Source organism: Spea bombifrons, chromosome 10, assembly GCF_027358695.1.
Source record: "Spea bombifrons isolate aSpeBom1 chromosome 10, aSpeBom1.2.pri, whole genome shotgun sequence".
Classification (NCBI taxonomy): Eukaryota; Metazoa; Chordata; class Amphibia; order Anura; family Pelobatidae; genus Spea; species Spea bombifrons.
In genome coordinates, this window is record NC_071096.1 from 30,083,437 (window position 1) to 30,105,978 (window position 22,542).

Genomic DNA, 22,542 nt, shown 5'->3' on the forward strand with positions numbered 1-22,542 from the left:
CACAGCAGAGGGACAGCACAGCATCCACCGCCTGCGCCCCAGGATTTAGGGCTCCACGAGTGGTACTCTGCATCCCGGAGCGGCACACTCCATCCAAAACAGCAGCCCTGCTTACAAAGAGAGCAAAGTGGCTACTGATGTGACAGAGGGGAGGGGACACAGGGCAACAGGACAGGCACAAGCCCCCCCAGCAGACCCACACAGGGAGGACAGGCTGGTGACAAGTGGCCTCAGGATGTGCCAGGGAGCAGACACCTCCTGCAGGACCCGAGCAGCAGGATCTGAGCACTAACCTCCAGCTACACACAGACCCACACAGGTGAGTGACACGACCCGGCGACACGCGGCTGCCTCGCTTTCATATAACTTTGATTGCAAGCTCTTTGGGGAAAAGGATCTTACCTTCTACTCTCCGGGTTTATAACTCCGGTATGGCGCATATGTATGTAGCACGTACAGTTAATGGATCTCTTATTTGCCCCAAAGCGTGCCTTTTAATTTGCTGTAACCGAGAGTATTTATTGACTTCCCCGACTGCGTCCCGTCTGACAGGGAGTACGGCTACGTTGTGCCTGGCTTAAACCCCTTTGACACAAACTGATTTTAAGGCAAGCCCCTCTTTACTGCCTCAGACCCCTGAGCTGCTCGGCTCAGACGCTCTCTAGGCTGACAGCAAGTGCAAGACTAGTCTTAGGCGAACTTCTGCAAAACGCCTGTAAAGTTTCTGGGCTTATTTGACTGCATTTTTCACAATTCTTTCATAACCGTCCACGCACACACGTGACGAAAACAGATATTGCCTTAATAAATGTGTGCGTGCGCTCCCATTGCACAAGCGCGTAACTTTAGTTCCAAAAATAAGGAAGGAGGCTGGCGGAGGAGACCCAATGTTATGAAACTGCACTGAATACTATTTATAATAATAAAAAAATAATATAAAACAAATTTAAATACCATCTCCGGGGTGAATCAGCAAAGCCCAGAACAGTCACTCCAATTCCCCCAGTGAAATAAATAAATAAATAAAAAGGAAAAAAAAATTAGTCTCTCAGTTTGACTTAAGGGCTATTTTGTTATTATTAATTAAAAAAAAAAAAATATTGCGAAAATACAGTCAATATTGAAGACAGAACAAACACACACAACAGGGTAAAAGGAGATGAACTACAGAGCTTACAATCAAATCTGCCGGTATTCTCTTCTGAACGGGATATCGTTAACAAGACCTCTGTTGGAGAGTGAAAATTATTGGCTTTTTTTTTTTTTTCCTCCCTCCTTTCATTTTACACAATAAGCTTTGTCCTCTCGCTAACAATACAGCGTGTAATCTGCTTAGCGCTGCCTGTGTATTGTTTGCGACTCCGTGTGTCACACAGAGTGTTACGGACGCTGTCATTAGCACGAGGGGTGATCCCGGACCACCTGACAATACCGCACTCATAGAGACAGGAGTAGACTCCAAAAAAAAAAAACAGCTGGTTCATCCATTATTTTTTTTTAACCCTTCTTCCTACTCCGATTTCTTTTGCGGTGGCATCTATGGGTTAATTTTCCATGTATAGCAGGAGATGCCCTGCCAAATTGCCAGAGGACTGGGTATGAAGCCGCCACGGATGTCATTGTTCTGAGCGTAATCAGTGGGCTTTTTAAACGTGGTGCCCAGTTGTCATCCATGCTTATTACAGTTGGGTGTTCATGCTTGTTCCATGGCCCCAGTTATCCTATTTGGTGCCCCAGCTATGCGCGGTTATACTGTAGGCTTGTGTATAGTTTCTATACACAGGGGCAAGAAAGGGAGTGGGGTGCCACTATGGAATAAAGTGGCAGATTTTGCATTTTGTAGCATAAAATGAAGCACCCCCCCCTGCATAGAATATCTTAACATGGAGAGCGGGCTGGGGGTACCTGCAGTGCTTTAATACACGGCACAGACCCCTAGTGATCAGAGGACTGTGAAAACCTCACATTCACCACCCATGTGTACGGGCGTTTGCGTCTTAATACAGGGTCCCCACCTAACCGTCGCCGCGTTGGGCTACCTTATGACCTTTGTGTTAATCAGTAAGAATTTTATTATTATTATTTTTTTTAAGAAAGATAAATTACGACGGCTCCTCCAAAGAGCAGCAATGCAGTGAATGTCTATTTTATTTATTTTTTTGTGATGGGGCTGTGGTGCCTTGTTTGGGAAATTACGATATTAGAATTAATCCGCTATGGTAATTAATGATAGTCAGCCATAGGGAAATTATTCGTGGGCGACAGCATTAGTTACAGGCGGCTGAATTATGATGTCATATTTTACTTGGCTGTAGCTCGCTGGGCATACGGAAGTACTGTATTTAACGGCAATTACATTATTTTGGTTATGAGAGTGTTGACTAGTATTCATAGTTAAACAGAAGCTCTATATTGATCTGTCAGCGTAAATGTCATAGAGTAAAGGAAGACGATGACCGCTTAACGGGTGTGCGGGATATACATTTTTACGCTTCACGCTGAAGCTGCAGCTGATCCGCATGTTTTTTTTACTCGCTCCTGATTGAAAAGGTTGATGTGGCGGCAGGGTTTCCGCGCATGTCCTGGTCCGCTCGGTGACGGGAATATGATTTCATCGGCAGATTGCAAACTGTAAGCAAATATATACTGAAAGTTTTGTTCCTATGTACCCACAATGCACCGGTTGCCTTCTGCATCATAACCGGATGCCCAGCCACGATCGTGGCACACGGTTACATACAGAGGATTAAAAGCCAACAGCAAAGAGTTGGTTTATAAATACAGCTGTGTAAAGGGATGACATTTTCTTCTTCTATATGCCTTATTTATATACATACGTACCTATAGGTTAAAGCCCCGCCCTAGGCACACCTCTAACCACGCCTATGCCGCCCCCCTACGATCCATCTACCTTTAGTGTCTCTTTTTGTATGGGGTAAAACATCAATGATGCCCCCCAGGAGGGCAAAGACGGATTGAAAGTAAATGAAATCTCAGTATTTTCCCTGATAAAAACAGTTTGTAAATACATTAAAACACCGGACGTTCCTGTGTATTCCGATAAATTAACGGACGGTTTAACAGTTTTTCATGGTCACGTCGGCTCATGCTTACACGTCATACTCGTTGTTGTTTTGCCCTCTCTGGTGAGGAAGGGGTTAAGGAGTTGTAACTGGTGTCAGCCGGCAACCAGTGTAAACACAGATAAAGAACCAGTGGCTTGAAGGGAGAGCACTCAGCCATATAACTACTCCAAACACACACTGACACACACACACACACACACGCACACACGCACTCCATGTGAAATCAGCAGCCTGTCATATCAAGGATCCACATCCTCTCCAAATACACTTTATCTAAGCACCAGAAAGCATAGCACTTATACCATCGATGCCACGCCACGTGTCTTACATCATACATGCACAAACGGTTATTTCAGAGCGTAGTGTAATGGTCTGTTACAAACTGCTGTTACCGATCCAGGAAGCAGATATTTGTTTATGTAGAAAGAACACACCGAGCCGTATATACAGATCCACAACTACAGTCGTGTCTACAGGACAGGGACTCCCAACCCTGGTCATCAAACGCTCCACTCAAAAAGACAATATATGTAAAGACATTATGACCCGAGACTATTGCTTTTTTATAAAGACTTTGGAACTCGTTATGTAGCAGGGAAGGTGTCCTTGAAGCTCCTTCTTATCTGTCTTTAAGCCCTCAAGAAAGAGCATCTGATCTACAAACCGTCTAGGGGAGTCACCAGTGGTCTCAGGAGTTAATCTCTGCGCCAACCACAGTAGAGTCAAAATCGAACAAGTATTAAGCAAACCATTAATAGAGTAAACCTTTCTTCCCGATAATAGTAACTGTTGTCAATTAACTAGTAATGTTAAACAGGTAGACTATTCCCTCGCCCTGCGTGAAGGACCCCAAACCAAGTGGATAATAACAAGAACAGAAAGTTAGAAAAGCCATTGGTGGAACATCAAACCTGGCAAAGGATCCTGCCGGTTCCATTAGATGCTCCGAGTTGGTGAGGAAGAGAAGACCGGGAAGTTCCTGGTCTAACATGTAGACTCCAAAACTTCTTGACCTGACCAAGTGATATCATTTGACCTCAAGCTAGAGATGGCCTTTCACACAACAAAAATAAAAGCCATTAGGCCACGTGGGTATGGGTTTCAAAATCACATATTGGATGAGTTACTTAGCAGGGGTGGGATGTCTCTGAAGCAAATGCCAATTGTTATTTGTAGGAACTAGCTGAACATGATGGGGTCTCGGTACCTTGTACCATGTAGAGGTCAATGCAGAATACGTGGGATCTGCCCAGCCTATTCGCTTCCATATTTTAGAAAATAGTGTAAAGTAGCTCTCTAAATCGGTTTGGGTTTTATTGAGCTGAAGGCCCATTATAATCACCTGAGGACCGGCCCTCACCTAGTCCTGATTATCTTCGTCCTCCCGCTTCAGTGGTCACAATTGCCTCTCCCGCTGCTTCTCGTAGAGGCTGAAGAGCGCCCTTTCAGAACCGTGTCATTGGCAGCCCTTCTGTTCTTGTACAAACAGAGTGGCAGCTGGGAGATATAACCCACCTCACACCCAAACAAACCATCTTCCCTGCTAAAGCCTGCCTTACATGCATTTCATCTCCCGTACGAGTTCTCACCCGCGTAGATCTGCGTCGCGCACGTACCGTAAAATTGTTTAGTTACTTGGCAAATTAAAGCTTCAGCAGTAAAGTCGTCTCAAGAAGTGGAAGCGAAAATTTCAGAACCAGATAGTGTCTTAAAGCCAGGGAACAAATTGCGTGTTTTACGACGGCAAAATAGCACAACGTAGAAAACATACCCAGGGCGAATGCTAGAAACACAGTATCTATAACCAGTTTGCCTTCCTATAAAGCCCTACACATTCTACCAAGGATAGCTTTTACTGCCCGGCAATACTTACAATTAGGACAGTATGGCCATTTAAGCTGTACGGGCTCCTAATTCTATAAAAAAAAAAAAAAAAAAAAACCACACGTATATAATAGCGTTTTAAGGCTCAGCCTCAGAAAGTGTGCCTAGCACCTGTACGTGGTGTCTTCTATGTTTCTGTGCCAAGCTTATCATGAGTCTTAGGCTGGCGTTATGCCAAATTAGCATAGCAGATGGCAGATTCACACTGCATGGCATTTAAAGAGTTAATATTTGCCGGCTATCCCATGGGCTTGGACAATAAGCTTTTGGTGCGACACTAGTCATGTAACACATTCGCACGCTGGGTGAAACACTCTGCACACACATGCACACACGTGCACACACACACACAAGCATACACAGTTCAATTATCAGGGTAATTAAAACAGGATGACTTAATTGGAAGTCATTTGCATGGCAGATGGCTTTAATTGTTGTATCAAACAATTCACCTGTTTATATAAACAAATGTGGGGCATGTGTGTGACAAACGCAGTGTGACACGTCTAACATCCAGTAACACAATCACAATCCGGCTGCATGTTTATGGCACAAACGGTACTGCATCCCTCTAGTGAAACAAAACTATTTGGAATCTTAACATAAAGATTCTTTATACTGCCCTAAACCCTAAAGCAGGAACGTGTGAGCGTGAGGGCACCTCTCCGGCATTCAATGTGGAATAAAGGCAGGGCGCATGAATAATGACTTTTAAAAATGTAACAAAGTGCGATCACCTAGAATAGTAATTAGCAGACTCATTCATTCGAGACGCAAACCGTAGGCTACAACCATCGGTGGATGAACATGAACCTACCTACTGGGGCTAACAACTGGCTACGTTATCAGTATATATATAGATATATATATATATATATATATATATATATATATATATATATATATAGATATATATATAGATATATATATATCTATATATATATATATATCTATATATATATATATATATATATATATATATATATATATATATATGGAATCCTTTGAAGAACAAACACCCTTTTTTAAATTCTATACTGGGACCTGGCGTCTAACCCAGCATGCGTGCAACAACCCATAGACACAGAAGATGAGGTAGATAAACCTGCAATACATGTAGGCACGACTGTCTATTGTGTTCGAGTGTTTTAAGACAGAAGATTATAACCTGGCTGCCATGGGGCACATTATACTAAGCCCTTATCTATCCATCCCCACCAATGTATTTTGGCCTGGGCAGCGGCCCCTTTGCCACATTACTGAGACAGATCGGCCTCCCCAGTAGACAGGCGCTCAATGAGTTAGTTGAAGGAGATCTCTGATGTCCCTGGTCAGCAGCCCATTTAAACCAGCCTAGCCAGCACAGCCTCCATAGTGTCCTCCACTACCTATCCTTCTGATGCCAGGTGGTGGGATAAGATGCAATATGGCGGAAAGTGAGCAGCCAGTCAGAGAGATGATGTTATGTGATGTATTGCCGAGAGAAGGATAAAGTGGAAATGTTGCAGCAAAAGTCAAACCACGTTAATATAATGTGAATATGTAGACAGGCTTTGATGTCAATTGTGTTTTTCCTGTAAGGTTTTAATTCATTCATTCACACAACACTTGAAGGCATCTTGCATGGTGGGTGCTGTGCGGGTTTACTGAGAAGACCCACGGCATAACTGGTGCCTTTTGTTTACAGATCTCTTAAGATCCCTCTTTAGCTTCCGTGGTGTTGGGGAATGTTCCTGCTGTCAAGCAAGGATTGGGTGATAATCTGCAGACAGCTTCCAGAGAAGGCAGGGCATGATGATCTGCACTTTCGATTCGCTAGTAAACATTTCCCGGTGGTGCTCAGAAAAATGCCATTTTCTGTAACTAACACATTTTATTACGTCTGTGAAGTCATGTTATTCTGACCCCTCAAAGAGCAAACATTGCTGAAATCCTGGTGGGCAGCTGGGTTGCTGAAACCACTCAGAAATTAGTCATTTTAAAAGAATTGTTATGGAATTTTGTATAACGCATCACCGTAGAGTCTCCATACCAATCCCTATTAAGCAACGGTCGGTCACCTTAGAGGGAACACTGGCCATGATGTCCTCCCAATACGGAATTGAAGCTATTGTGCCTCTTGTATTAATTTGTCATGTTAGGGAATGCTCCCAAGCTTAGGTGTTGTAGCCACCACTGTCTTTTAGTATCTTCTCAGTATCTTCTCCATCTTTGACACATCCACCTGCCCAAGCCAATAACCTGAAATCCAGCAGTGCGGGACTGGGGGCTACTAAGGGCTATGTAGGTGGATATAGGTAACTTCGAGGAGGTTTTGCGCTGTTCTTGAGATCTGAAGCACGGTAGGTCTCTGCAGCATGGCCGGGGGGTAGGGCTATAACGTGTAAGGGGTGTAAGGCTCTGTTCTGCAGGCATGACCCAGCTGGGTCTCTCTAGGTCTCTCTTGCCTTGCAAGACGCACATTCTTAGAGTCCCAACACCGACTTGTCTCTGGCTCCCAGCTGCACTGAGTGTTTCCATAACACAGACCAGATGGAGCCCAGTGCCTCAGGATCTTATCTGGAGTTGTTCTTGGCGGGGGCTTGGCCCTGAATTTCAGGAATACTTTACTTTATTTAGGAGCAGGGATGGATCTGGCCGGGATCAGCCTCCCAACATCTGCTCTGCATTTCCAGCCATTTAAAGAGCAGGGACAGAGCTGCCTGTCGGGGAAAGGCTTTTAACCCTTGCTCTGCTCCCACGCTCCCTTTTTTGTCATTTCTCACTCGTCATGCTTTTTGTTTGTTCCTCTTGCATCAAGATTTCTCACGCTCTCTTCCTCTCCCACTTCCTCTTTTTGTCTACTTCAATATTTATTTTTCTTGCTCATTTTTCCTGTTTCCTGGGTGATTTTTTCACCTTGGTGTCATTTTTCAGCAGAAAATAAACAAGGTACATCTGTTGGAAATACTCTTCTGATATGGTCATTCCTATTTCGTGCTGTGGTTCCCCCACTGGATACCAGCTCCACGTACTTACGTCTTGCGAGGAATGTGGGGTTGGCCGAGGCCAGATGCCTCCTTAAAGGGTTTTCCGATCACCCCCATCATGCTTGAGACCCCCTTAGGTTTTGTTGCATTACAGCATTGGTTTGAGAGGTCACATCCCCTAAATGTATGTTCTAAAATGCAGACAAAATGAAAATTGTTTAATTATCCAAATATAGCCTTTATTGCCTTGTTTTGCCTTTAGGTATAGGGCCACATTTTTCAAATTTATATTAAGGTCACTAAATTAGGGCTACTAGAAACACCAGCTTTGCTACCCTAATGGGGCAAAATACATATTGCCTGCAAAATAATGTAATCTAAGACATAATGACCTATTGATATATTACATATGATAAAACTAAACCCCAAACTATTGGTCTTTTTAAACCTCGGGTGATGGCACCGAAGGTTCCTACTCTTGGTAAAGATCAAGGCCCATTTCCAGTAAGTTCATTTAGAAGATCCATGTCCAGGGATTCCACTTATTTCTTTGAAATGAAGACCGAGGGCTGAAACAGCACAGGCCATGTTTCAAAGCTATGTTCACTGAAACACATGCGATTGCCGGGTATACGCCTTTGAAATGCGATCAAAGTGGACTAGCCATAACAGAGTGCCATGAGGGCATTTAACAACTGCAATCCCTTCTAGCCACACCGGGTCTCATTGGGTCAAGCTCTGCGTTGTCCTAGACGCTCACCTCTATCCCTAGAAATCAGCAGGTAATGACCCCTATTTTATAGTGATGACTCTCTTCTGTTGAATGACCCATGATCAGGGTCTTTAAATCTTTCGACCAAGCATGGCTACTGCAATTATGATTTTTCATAAACAGCAGGAGCCCGCATTTTATAATGGCTATAATACCCGTGGAGCATTAAAAAAGGTATCATAGCCCCTTTGTTTCTCTGTCAGCAGAAAGTGGAGTTGTAGTGTGTGCCTGTTCTGTCCGAGCTGATGGAATCCAGATGTCAGATTTACACTCACACAAGTCCAGCTGCAACCCATTAGCACACAAATAAAAATAATCTGAACGGGGAAGGAGAGTTCCTGGCTGGAGCCTGTGGTGAGAGCTCTGGAGTTTTCCAAGACCTGTCAAAAACACGGTGCAAAAAAAAAAGAAAGATAAAAAAAAACGGTCCCTGCCGTGAGAAGCAGTCTCTCATAACAGGGAGTCTCTTATCTGTGGCACAGACTGTGAGATCACCTCCAGGAGGGGCACTGGGGGAGCAGTCCCATATGTTGGAGAGAGACAAAGGGGAGTAACACAACAGACACAACACAAAACTGTGTGCGAGGCGTATGCTGCCGGCTGCCGCTCTACTTTCTTCATGGCATGGCTAAGTTTGCAGGAACTGGGTAGCCCCTGGCAGGCATCTCCCCTCCTGTCGACAACGCAGTTTTCCCTTCTTTGGTCTTGGCCTGAATTACACATGGGACTGGGACAGATCCCAGCAGCTGCTGCACACCTGTCTTCAGCCATCAAGCCGTAGCAAAGCCTCTGGACGGTATCCCTGGTAAAAGGCTTTTCCAGCCCGACAAGGGTTAATAATAGCAATGCACAGAAGGGGGGTGGTGGGGGCGCACAGCTGATCCCAGCAGCAGGTGTCTGAGGATAGCTTTAACTGCTGCTCTCCATGCCCCGTGCTTCTGCTTCTCCCCCTCTCCTATCCTCCACCACCTGAAGGATAATGCCTCCATCCATCCCTGCTTGACGGCGGCCTGTCATTGGTTATGCTTTCCTTTTTCTGAGCAGGTAACCCTATTAAATGTAAAACTCCTTGCCGATCTCCTCTGTGCTCCTCTTTGCAGGCAGCTCCTAGGACACAGCAGCTACGATGCCAGATTCGCCGGCCGACGTGAAGACGCGGACAACCCCACCCAATATGCCCCCACCTTCACCTGCCCTTAGCCAAGGCGCCAATCGCAGCTTCTCATTTACGCCGAGCACAAGTAAGAAGGTTATTCCATAGAATGAGATATCAGGGAAAGGTTCAGAAAAGAAAGATGGAAAGGATGAGATGGTAGTATGGAATTAGCTTTAAAGGGGGTGTGGGATCGCACTTGGTGGTCACATCAGATGTTGGGCCCATGAATGGAGAAGGTTCTTAGCAAGTTGTGCGTGAAAAGAATGTTTTGGGTTTTCTTTAGTGGGCATATGCAGACCACCTGCTTTCAGGGTTGGAAGCCTCTTGTATTTATTGGAAGTAAAAGCTGGATTAGATGCAAATATAAGTAGGGGTTTCCAATATTAATCATTATGGAACGTTTCCCCTAAAATAAATAGGTGGGTAAGTTTCAATCTGTGAATTTTGCTTAGCGTTGTGCTTTGGTTTTCCGTTTAGTGAAGTGTCTCCTAATTTACCTGGTTTGATAAATTATCTTCTGTTGTTCACAGAGGGTGTTCCGTTTAAGATTAATGGTGGCGCTTTCTCTTGACAGATGTAAACTGAGGCATCTCTTTGGTACATGATGGGGTCATCGGTGTCCTCAAATAGCTCTTAAACTCCAGAAATGAATTATATGTGCCTGCAGGTGGGGGTAACATGTGGTTCTGTCACTAGTATCTGTACCCTGGTAGACACTGCCTTAAAAGAGATCTTGTTACAGGTACTGAAAGTTAATAAACATGTTTAAGAAGTGAAAGGTTGCAGAGTGAAGACTCTATAAAACAAACATCGCAGTCTTCATTCTCCCAATTGTAGCCGTTTTGGAAACCAGGGTTCCGTGTCTTTATGGCAGCAGTTTTTGGGGAGGAATCATATGAATGGTGAATTGGTGGGTTTGGATGGCAGTGTATCTTGGCAGAGCGTGCTGAGCTTTTCTGTTGATGGAGCGAATCCTGACAGGTTAGCTAGAGATTACCACCACTCGTGGAGTTCGTGTGAACGTACCTTCTTAGCCGTTCTGGGCCATGGTACCCTGTAGCCAGTTTATGTAAAGGCGACGCTCCTTGCATTTGGGTGCAAGTACAACCTCGAAAAGTTTCAACCCAGGAAGCCTCTGATGAATTCGCTCTGGGCTGCCACTTGGCCAGCTTGGGCGGAGGGGTTTCTCAGCCGGTACAGGCTTGTTCGTGTTTGTCTCCTGTGCTTCTCTTTCCATGTTGACTTTTCCCTGTGAGAGCGGCTTTATACCAGATGTTCTGTAATTAGATGTTGGGGTTGTGGAAGCTCCTGATCTGATGGGTTTTACTGTAAGCTCGAAAGGAACAGATGCGCTCGTGTATATGTCCGCGTCCATAATCCCCATCCTTAATGTGCATTTTTGGGTTTCTAATCCGTGTGCATTTTTGTTGTGTATGCATCATAATATACGTAACGCATGCGTGGACTGGACTTCACTGTGCAAAACAAACAGGGAGGCCATATATACAGACAGCACATGCAACGCGCACACACACACAGTGTCACTTTGGGATCCCACCTGTCAGTTGTGGGCATGTGGTTATTTTGGGCTCTTCTTTCGTGGGCCGCCCCTCAGCCTGCTTTTGGTGCCAGTGTAAGCGTGTTAGCCATCAGAAAGCAGACACTGCTATTGGGAGACGTCTGAAGTCACTTTGAAAGGTGGGTCTGTGCTGCGTGGCGCTGGGGCCCCGTCTGTGGCCCCGTCTGTGGCCCCCGGGATGTTTTTGTGTCTTGTGAGCGTGTGTAAGATTTGAATTGAACATTAGACAGCACCGTGTGTAAGGAAGGGGCTGCATACGTGCTAAGGAAAAGCTGGCATGATCAGTATATGCGATCCTCCGTGTGATAGGGAGCACGGTTAATAAGCGGACATGTCATTTTACAATTGCAAACCAATACGGCTGGATGTGAGAGTCACGTAAAGCTGGTCTTTGCATGTTAAAGAGTGGCCATCGTGTGAATGGTTTTGTGTATAATAGCTGCTTATGCATTAAGGTACGCATCATATATACTGTATACTTTTATATATATTGGGTAGTACGATGCATTGTTTGCAAAGCGTTCCATGCAGCAGATCTGCAGTTAAGCCCCCGATATCCTTTGAAATATACATTTGCTAGTATTATGCCCCTTGAAAGTCGGGTTAACAAAGTAAATTCGGGAGAATAACATATAATTGCTATCCAGAATAATGTGATCAATCATGTGATAATGTGCCTTCGCCATTGTTTTGTCGAAGAAGCGTGGGCTTCTTGGGGTTCTATTCTTGACAATGCTTGGCTGGGGATTGTGAGAGTTGGAGCAGACACAACAGCCTCTGAGGATGCTCTTAAGTGATTGTGTGTGAGGCTCTGTTTAATGGTTCGGGCATCTAAGAAGAACTGCTGGGTAGAATATTAGGACAAGAAAGGCAATATCTGGTTCTATAACGTCTGTGAACTACATTCCCACCATTCTCAGCCAGACTAATGTAAATGTCAATGACATCATATTACATCATAGTGACGATGCTGTGTGTTAAAGGGCTGTAAAGTGATGTAGTTCTGTGTCATATCTGTATGTGTACGAGGGAGGCTAGCAGTATCGCCATATAAATAGGGGTTTCTTGTTTCTTCACAGTAATGAACGGGAGCAGTCACTCCCCCACTGCCATAAACGGAGCCCCTTCTACCCCCAATGGTTTCAGCAATGGACCCTCAGCCTCGTCCTCGGCCGCGCTAACCAATCAGCAGCTTCCGCCTGCATGCGGCGCGAGGCAGCTCAGCAAACTCAAGCGTTTCCTGACCACGTTGCAACAGTTTGGCAGCGACATCTCTCCGGAGATTGGGGAGCGTGTGCGGACGCTGGTTCTTGGTCTTGTGGTAGGTACCGATGTCAAGGGATCCAGCAACTGAACTGGATGGATGGCCCAAAAATATAATTGCCCCCCTTTCACTATAGCAAAACATAACCCTAGGAAGTGATGTGTTTCCACGTTCACTAGAAAGTTTTAGGCTCAACCATGAGCATCCTTTTGACTTTACTCTTCTCAGAACAATATATTACTTTCCTGAGTTGGCCAAAGTTCAAGCCCTACTAACAACAGCGGACCAGCCAGTTGGGGGCAGGGCAACTGTCAACGCATTTTGCAATGAATCTGGCAGGGTTCAAGCCGCAGAATGACCCCGACAATTTAGGCTGGGAATATTTTGGGTAATTCCCAGAGGTGTTAATTCTATTTTGGTTTCTCATGTCTGCCGCACAGAATGTGAATTTTGTTCTTGGTGGTACAACTACAGGCTGGGGGAAGAAAAAAATCCATGGATAAGAAATAAGTCTGTAGACAGTGGAAGGATGGGTAGTCTGGGAGTCCCCGTTTCAGGCAGAATGAAATAACCAGTCTCTTGGGTTCTTATTCTAGAATTCCACATTGACCATCGAGGAGTTCCACTCCAAGTTGCAGGAAGCCACCAACTTCCCACTTCGTCCATTTGTCATCCCCTTCTTAAAGGTACAAACTTTCTTTTTTATGCTATTCTTGTACTAGCGTCCCATTATCCCACCTTTGCACCGAATGCCTCCTAGTGCCTTGATGTCTTACAGTATGGCTCTTTTCTCGTGTCCCAGGCTAACCTGCCCTTACTCCAGCGAGAGCTTCTACATTGCGCACGTTTGGCGAAGCAGAGTCCAGCTCAGTACTTGGCACAGCATGAGCAGCTGCTTCTTGACGCCAGTTCATCCAACTCTCCCAGTGACTCCTCGGATCTTCTAATGGAGGTGAACGAGAACGGCAAACGCCGGACACCTGACAGGTAACAGGCTTGTCGTTTCCACTTTGCCTTATATTCAGGATAGACCACTTGCATGATTAAATCCCCTTGCTGCAAGGGCCAGGCATGATGTCCATATGTGACTAGATACTTGTCCCCAAATGTCAAGATTTCCAATGCATACAATGCCCAGTGAAGGGACCACCTATCGCAGGATGAACAGACTCTTTGTTTTCTGCATCAGGACCAAAGAAAGTGCACAGGAAGGCCTCCACCCAGAGCATCTCACCAAACGACCATGCACCACCAGCCCCGCACAGAGATACAGCCCCAGCAACGGGCTCCCACACCCACCCACAAACGGACTGCCGCACCCCACTCCACCACCCACCCAGCATTACCGCCTAGAGGACATGGTGCTGGCTCATCACTACAGACATGCAGACCCACGGGAGCTTAGAGAGCGCCACCGGCAGGCAGGTGAGAAAGCTGTCAATACACTAGACTATTTATTGACCATATGCGTGGCATGTGCCAAGTGCGACTTGCAAAGGCTTCCTGATGGATATAACATCTGAAAGCAAATTATCAACTAGAAAAGCCAGATAAAATTGTAAAGAAAATACCATACGATAAAATGCACAGTAGCAACCAAGCCATTGCAGTACAGACCCCTCATGGTCTAATTTTTCCCCCCCAGCTGTTCATGAAGTTATTGATCACCGACTGACAGAGCGGGAATGGGCAGAGGAATGGAAACATCTCAACAACGTGAGTAGAATGGTGGCCAAAAATGAAGTGTGTATGTGCATTGCTGCGAAGAGATAAGGCACAGCGCTGATTCCTCTCCCTCCATACAGCTCTTGAACTGCATAATGGACATGGTGGAGAAGACGAGGCGTTCGCTGACCGTCCTTCGCCGCTGCCAAGAAGCCGACCGTGAGGAGCTTAACCACTGGATACGGCGATACAGTGATGCGGAGGACATGAAAAAGACACAGACCGCCAGACACCAAAGTAGCTCTGTGAGCACAGAGCCGTCCCCCACAGGTAAGACCACAAAAGTCCTGTCGGAGAACAGAAAGTGATAAAGCACTGAGGCAAATACAGCGAACAGGAGAAAAAGTCTCATTTTCGTCTAAATAACTCATAATTCCTTTTGATGCACCACTGCTTTAGCCATAGGTGATGTCCAACCTGAGATGTTGGGTGTTAATAAATGCAAAGCGTTAGGGTTTCCGTCCCTTTTGTTATTAGATCGTTGGTAGTGTTTTGCATTTTACTAATGATGTTTAGAAGTAACAGATTGTGTGGCAAGCACCTCACTTTTGCCTGTTCCTGCTCTCTCCAGAGCCTCCCCGAGACTTCTTGCACAGACCACCAGCTGGGTACATGCCAGAAGAGATTTGGAGGAAGGCCGGTGAGTGATATTTTGCGAGGACACAAACCTTACTTGGCATCTTTCTGGGTAGAAAAAAGAACATTTTGGTTCAAGTCGAAAGTCTTTATCAGGATAGGCGGCATTTAGTATTTTGGGCACATCTCACATGGTCGTTATCAGTAACGATGTGGCATTATAGTGATCTTAACGTTACATGAGTTGCCCTTCTGAGCTTCTCTCTACCCGCACAGAGGAGGCGGTGAACGAAGTCAAGCGCCAGGCTATGTCCGAGCTGCAGAAAGCCGTGTCAGAGGCAGAGAGGAAGGCACACGACCTTATAACGCTGGAGCGGGCCAAGATGGAGCGGGCCCTTGCAGAAGCAAAGCGCCAGGCGTCAGAAGACGCGGTGACTGTCATCAACCAACAGGAGGACTCAAGTGAGGTAACGGCCAAGCGGCTCAGAGAAGGAGACAGCCGCAAGTCTTAACATGAAAAAACATAGCCTGTCTTAATCAGGCTTTTAACTAAAATCAGGGTGTATTTTTTGCTTACATTTTAAAAAGCTATGATAAATCATCTTAAGGTTTTTGTATTTGTTATACGGCTTGTTCCAAGTTCCTTACTTTATCTTGACCATAGAACTTAATGTGTCTTTTTGAGAATGTTTCCTAGCAATCTAATTCTGTTCTTTTCTGCATGAAATTCTTCCCCTACAGAGCTGCTGGAACTGCGGACGAAAAGCAAGCGAGACCTGCAGCGGATGTAACACAGCTCGGTACTGCGGTTCCTTCTGCCAACACAAAGACTGGGAGAAGCACCACCACGTATGCGGCCAGTCCCTGCACACACCTAGCGCACCTCCAGCATCTACTACTCCGGCCACCCCATTAGCCAGTCCGACCGCAAGCAGCTCTGCCTCTCGCTCCGGGACTCCCGCTACCCCGCTTCTCCTTGATAGTGCTTCACGCTAACACAGACGATTAAAAAGGATAAACAAAGGAGGACCATGACCAGCCACTTCTACTCCCACCCACATCTAGCTGTACCTGTCTGGTTTATACAATAGGGAATGGGAGGCACGTCAAGACCCACCAATGTCTCCTGCCCCCTGTTGTGTCTTCAGCTGGGTGGGTTTTGAAACCCACAGGGGTTTGGATTTAATTTAGGAATGAAAAAGGCCCCACAGTGTGGTGGGGGTGGTGATGGGAGAACGTCTAGCTGAAGCCAAAACCCTTGTGAAGGGTGTATGTCCTCAAAAGACAAGTTGGTGGGTCACGTATTTTATTTATACACGTTTTGAACTCTTTGGCTTTAAAAAAAAAATTATAATCCAAAAAAACAAAGAAAAACACAAGTATACAAATGAAACTACCTTGCTAGTCAGCCAAGAAATGTCCAGTACCAAGAACACCTCTAAATAGAATCCAAATAAAGAAGAAAAATGAATAACATAATCCAAACATTACCAGCCCCGTCTGTCCTGATGAGAGACATGGAAGGGGCTCTGGGGATGGTGGACACACTGTGCATGTTGGGAGCTTGGAACATGGAGGAAGAGAAGCTGAAGGAGGACCTTTTCTTCAGAGATTGCTTCGCGTTCCCTTCGGCCTCTACCTCTCCTACAGCAGATCCTCTATGTTGCTCTGGTCTGCAGAGAACGCGCTCCCCGCTACCTTACTGGATTGCACCAGAAGGAATTAAAAGGACAACTACAGACACCTCTTCTTCACAGACAGTCTATGAGACCTGGAAATCCACGTCTCGGTTTTAAATCCCAGCTTTACTCCCCTCGGCCTCTCTACGGTGAAGCACTGATATGGAGGGAGGATATGCGGAGGAAGATCCTTTGTGGGAGATTTAATGGGCAACCACAAACCACCTCATCATTTAGGCAATGGTGGAAGACGAAACCAGGCGCCTCCTGGCTACAAGACTTTAGTCCACTGTTGGGGAAGACTGTACAGTTTTTTTTTATTTTCTATTTATAAAAGCATACAGAATAATTCCCGTGTAGGGGACATGAGTGCAATATGAAAAGTGCAAGGCTACTGACTGGTTGCGGTGGGGAGAAACTAGAACTATAGAATACGTAAGGACAGGGAGAGGGGAAGCTCAGAATTTCTACAATACAGAACCAAACCACAGATTTACATTCTGTAACATTATCTCCAGACGATCCAAAAAAACATGATACCTTGGAATGCACCACATAGCAGCAAGCGAACGCAGCCGCTATGAATCCTGGTGTGATATAGCACTTGATATATCCGGGAAGGAACATGTGATCTTCTAATGCGTTAAGGTGTCTCCCCATCTTTGGGATATTTAGCATAGGAAATAAAGTGGCCGGTTGTGTCTCCTGGTTTACCGCGGCACATTAAGGTGTTTTACTACCGTAGTACCCCTTTGTTACACTGTAGTATTTTAATTACGAGGTTTTGGAAGAGGTTTGATGGGGCACAAATTAGTAGGGTGCTGTATGATGAGATCATGAAACCTTCCGTGGCTTATTCTAGATTTTCTAAGCAAAGGCTTGACTAGACACAATGGGCGATGGCAGATCACAACCTGCATCTCCAGACCGGTAGCAGGTGAGAGGTCCTTGGCTTAGTTTCTCCAAGGAATACCCTTGAAAAGAACCAGCAGAGCCACCTCAAAACCTCTAGAGGGTCACAAGTATAAAACATTCAGATAGCCTCCAGAATATGCAGGACTTCTTTAAGACATTGGTAATATTATACACCTGCTGTCTCTAACGTTTGTCTAGGTGCGATTGTCCTAATTCGGGACTTGAGTTCTATTCTAGAATGCTTCTCCAGTTAATTGAGGCGTAGAAGCCGAGAGATATTTTACAGCCAATTTGAAACTAGTAAAAGGTCTTCCCCACTTCAGCCAATCCTAAAAACCATGAGACAACGCCAGTCCCCTAAGGAAAGTTGCCATGAAGAGAAAAATAGACTGTAGGTAAAAACACATGACGTGTCTTGCTGACCGTGGGCTGGCTCCGGTTTCTGGGAAAATCGTCCGGTTCTTGGAAATCCCCATCTGTCCCCTCTCACCTCCCACACCCAAAAGTCCAGGGCCGTCGAGCCGTATATCAGAAGTGTCGACTTCATAGTTTGGTTCTGAGGTAAAAACCTCTATTGGAAAACTAATATTTATTATCTTGGAAAAGCAGACATCTAATGTGCTTTTGAAAACTCATCACAAATCGGCAAGTGGATGTGTTTGTTAGTGAATGGCCACCTATAGTATATACACACTAATTCCAATGTAGAATTCAATGCCACTTTGGGGGCAATTAGCATACCCTTATTTTCAAGCCCCAGTAAAGTTACAGATCTTTCAGTTCCTTTTACCTCCCGAGAGACTTAAATGCCCGCTGCCCATCTGTTTAAAAGCAGGAGGAGTGTTGCTATGGGGTTACTACGTCGAGCTTAGAAGTGGTTCGCAGGGCATAGCCTAACCCGGTCTGGTTATGAAAGTATGGTAATCTGTTTCTCTATTTCATATGATGTGAGGCCAATCCATATCATCGAAGATCTGCCCTAGGACCCCTACTGGGGGCCACCATGATCTCCTGTGTATCACAATTCAGTTTGCACTGTGCTGAAGGGGGACACCACTGAAGATCTAGCAATCGTCTGTTTCCTGATTGAATGGACCAAAATGGCGCCCGCTTCATAATATGGTTCCACAAGAAGTTACATCCATGGAGCACACCATACCATACACAATCACACAGGGAAATATTTACATAATTACATTGTATCAAGGGGGACACCAATTCCCATACTGATATCCCGTAGAGTCTTGTCATAGCAATTAATATATATATCCCCCCCCCCAAAGAAAAAAAAACCTGGTTAAAACCAAGAACGAAGTTCGGAAAATCAGATTTTTGGTCAATGAGCCGAAAAACGTGACTTTTGGAGTTTGTGGCTTCATGCTGGGGTACTTTGTAATATAGCTATGGTTCCTCTACAACAGTGTTTATAAGAAACATATTTCTTACGTGAAACATGCGATTGCTGATGAGAAATTCATTTTTGTTTGTGTATGTTTCATGAAGATCTAATATAGAAAGTATTTGGCGGGGCGTGTAAAGGCGGCCATCTGCAAATTCATTGCTTTGGAGACCTCCGCGTACTATTTGGCTTCCAAGTCCTTCATTCCCTGAAATGCATTCTTGTCCTGATTTCTCAGTGTATCCTTAGATTTTGCACACTATGTCAGTGCACTTCATTCTGTTCATTAAGGCTGGTCCTTTTTTTTTTCTTTTAAATCTCTCTATTTAAGCACAATTATTCTATGTTGTAAAATAAACACTTCTGCCCTGTGGCACCAGGTTAAACCTGGATTACCCGGGACGTTAACCTCAACGTGGACTCTGACAAGGCGAATGCCCGCGTGATCTCTCCCGCACTACCTCTGACTCACTTCAGCTCCCACAGAGGACTTACAAATATGGCCCAAAAAGCTTCACATTCAAACCAAAACCTGACCATGGAAGAGGATCCCCGCCTTCCAGGCCATCTCTGTCTCAGACTTACAAAACCAATAAAAGCAGCTTTAAATACACAATACGATGTCTCAAGGGTCAGCGAACAGAGGACTCAAAGTTGGGGGACCTCTTTTTGTATAGCTTTAAAGATGGAGGCGCCCATGCGAATTCAGCCCTGCGGTGCACCCACACGCTTGTTTGCAACACCCTGTCGGGTTCTGCGTGCCGTGTGTTTCTGTGACACCGCCAGCCCGCGATGGCCCCTCTCTGCCTCGTTTTCCTCTCAGTAGCTGCCAGCGGAACCTGATTTTCTGTTTTCAAGTCCTGCATTCATCAGACGCAAACTGAAACCTGATAAAAAGGGACCGGCTGCATACATCACCGCCACCGGGGTTTGCCGAACGTTTCGTTTCCCTATTGTCTGCCACAAAGACACCATCTTGCATGCATGGCATACACTGTACATCTAATGCAATAGGCAGTGTGTATTAGGAGGGCATTTGGAAAGTGTACACTGTGGGCTGCATTAAAGGCATTGCTGCTCTGCAGGGTGTCTGCGGTTTAACAGGGGGCATCTGTCACGATAGTCTATGTTTTTTGACTATTATCGCTTTAAAAGAATAACGCTCCTCCAATAAGGAGATTTCCAATGACATCCTTATAACACCCCAAACACAAGTAAGTATTTAACGCCTAAAGCAGGAGGTAGAAGACCTGGCACTGAACCCAGTTTGTGCCATATCTGGCATGATTATTTCAAGCAGACTCATAGAGGGCTTTCCCAACCTCTACAAATATGTCAGCTAGCAAGTTACCCCTTTTACCACTCGGGTTATCTAAAGACCTTGGCAGCTGAAGGATCGGGTTGACTGTTGATCGTATCAGAACGTATACTGCACTGTCAAAAAATTGTATATGTAAAAAGTTTTTCTTAGGATGCAACGTGTTTAACGCAGTCCCTGCAGCATGCATTTTCCATACACCTCCCTGTTTAATGGAGCGATCTGGCCAATTTACACATCAGCTTTTAGAGAACTACAGAGACCAAACAAGGGAAAACTAGAGCATTTAATTGATATCAGTTCATCAGATGTGTCAAAATGAATGGGGTGCTTACCTTGTGGCTTTGACTTGGGCACTGCGGGGCAGAAGTGCTATACTCATCCTCATTGGGAAGGGCAGTTACTCCAGCAGGCTGGCGCTGTGTACCTTTGCATGCTGGTATCTTCATTTGTTATATGTCTGACCCGTGGCAGCTGTAATCGTTCATGAGTTCAGATCCGATGTCTGTTCTGTGATCTGTATCTGTGTCATAAAAGAAAGTTTTAATATAGCAACATCAGTCTGTGTCCTCTTCTATACAGCGTTACAATAAAGCAGTATGTTAGAGAAATACTTTATGGAACCACGGGGGGGACTCAGTGGTAGCTCCTGCGCTTTAATATTACAGGGGACACAAAGGTCCTTTATTACACATCAAACGTCCACAAATATGTAAATACGTCTAAAGTCGCGTATGCCCCATTAGTTCTAAATGCTTTGTAAACAATAACATCGCAGGGTCTTAAAGTTGCTATTCCATCTCCCCCCAAGTGCTTTTGGTACCACCTTAGCATGCGCGCAGCTGGATCAATCACTGTTAACAGTCATTTAAAGAGCCACCTGGGCTTATGCGAGGATAAGCTTGCTTATTAGTCATCAAGGTCCCTAAACAAGCTGGTGATCCTTCGAATCACTACAAGTGACTCTTATAAAGTATCAGGCGCTGAGTCTTATGCCAGGACTACATGCGCACCGCCAGCCACCACTGCCGAGAGCCACCACTGCCATGATGCTCATATAACTAGAAGCTGCCCTGGATTTGGTAGGACAGTACTGATACGTGACACGCTTCCTTCATGGTGATGGAAGAATGGAGACGTGTGAAGAAGCGTGCAAAAAGAACGGGTGGCTCGCAAGGCAGTGTCAGCTTAGACTCCATGCTGTAAGGGCTGACACGCTTATCATCCAGTTGGACGCCCAAGTATTTAACGCTACTGAAATCTTCTAGGTTTCCCAATCAGCGATAAATACAGCATATCCCTCATATATAGCGTTTCAGATTATATCGCTCAACACTATGAAAGGTTAAACTCTATCGTAATAGGGATTGCTTTTTCAGTAGAGCGGGGAAGGAATTTACGTTGTGAGCGCTAACATACGACAGGAAGTGTGGAGTGTAACAAAGAAATGCATCCCCCAAGTCATATGACTATGGATTTACCTTGTGAGTGCTAACCTACGACAGGAAGTGTGGAGTGTAACAAAGAAATGCATCCCCCAAGTCATATGACTATGGATTTACCTTGTGAGTGCTAACCTACGACAGGAAGTGTGGAGTGTAACAAAGAAATGCATCCCCCAAATCATATGACTATGGATTTACCTTGTGAGTGCTAACCTACGACAGGAAGTGTGGAGTGTAACAAAGAAATGCATCCCCCAAGTCATATGACTATGGATTTACCTTGTGAGTGCTAACCTACGACAGGAAGTGTGCAGTGTAACAAATAAATGCATCCCCCCAAGTCACCATCAGTGAAAGGTGATTCTATAGAAAGAAACAGATATAGTCTGTGGTACACACACCTTTATATAAAAAAAATGAAAAACAAAACGTATCATGTTCATATATTAGTCAAATTAAACATATCAACACTATAAACATGCCTTACTGTGTGATAACAGCACAATAGAACGGTGGTTTAATTAATAATAGTATGTATATGTATATATATATATATATATATATATATATATATATAAAATATACAGTTTTGTTTTCTTCTTTTTCTATCTATATTACCCTCAAAGCAACAGTGTTAAAAGTGCTTCTATCACCATAGCAACCAACAGACTGTTCCTGCTCAATCCATTGGTCACCATGGTGATAAGACCTTAAACCTTTGCACTAAAAATTGCTTAATAACCTTAAGCATCCTTAAAAAGGAATTCACTTATTT

General features: G+C 44.9%; 1 protein-coding gene across 3 annotated transcripts; it reads left to right on the forward strand.

Annotated features, from left to right (window-relative positions):
* The first annotated feature begins 208 nt into the window (after positions 1 to 208).
* On the forward strand, positions 209 to 17,434 carry CBFA2T3 (CBFA2/RUNX1 partner transcriptional co-repressor 3). 3 transcript variants are annotated; one of them, XM_053449086.1, is made up of 11 exons: positions 209 to 319; positions 9,812 to 9,952; positions 12,526 to 12,767; positions 13,307 to 13,396; positions 13,513 to 13,697; positions 13,900 to 14,135; positions 14,356 to 14,426; positions 14,516 to 14,705; positions 15,007 to 15,075; positions 15,288 to 15,478; positions 15,753 to 17,434. In XM_053449086.1, exons 2-11 carry the CDS (start codon positions 9,838 to 9,840, stop codon positions 16,005 to 16,007), a joined length of 1,644 nt encoding a protein of 547 aa, XP_053305061.1. In that variant the 5' UTR covers positions 209 to 319; positions 9,812 to 9,837; the 3' UTR covers positions 16,008 to 17,434. The 3 variants fall into 3 exon arrangements, with proteins under 3 accessions (XP_053305061.1, XP_053305063.1, XP_053305062.1); XM_053449088.1 differs by having other exon boundaries at positions 15,293 to 15,478; positions 15,753 to 15,890; XM_053449087.1 differs by lacking the exon at positions 9,812 to 9,952.
* The last annotated feature ends 5,108 nt before the right edge of the window (positions 17,435 to 22,542 follow it).

Coding starts and splice junctions, on each gene's coding strand:
- CBFA2T3 (XM_053449086.1), top strand. CDS start 9,838: ATGCCAGATTCGCCGGCCGACGTGAAGACGCGGACAACCCCACCCAAT. Junction 14,427..14,515: donor AATGGAAACATCTCAACAAC/GTGAGTAGAATG, acceptor CCCTCCATACAG/CTCTTGAACTGCATAATGGA. Junction 15,479..15,752: donor AACAGGAGGACTCAAGTGAG/GTAACGGCCAAG, acceptor CTTCCCCTACAG/AGCTGCTGGAACTGCGGACG.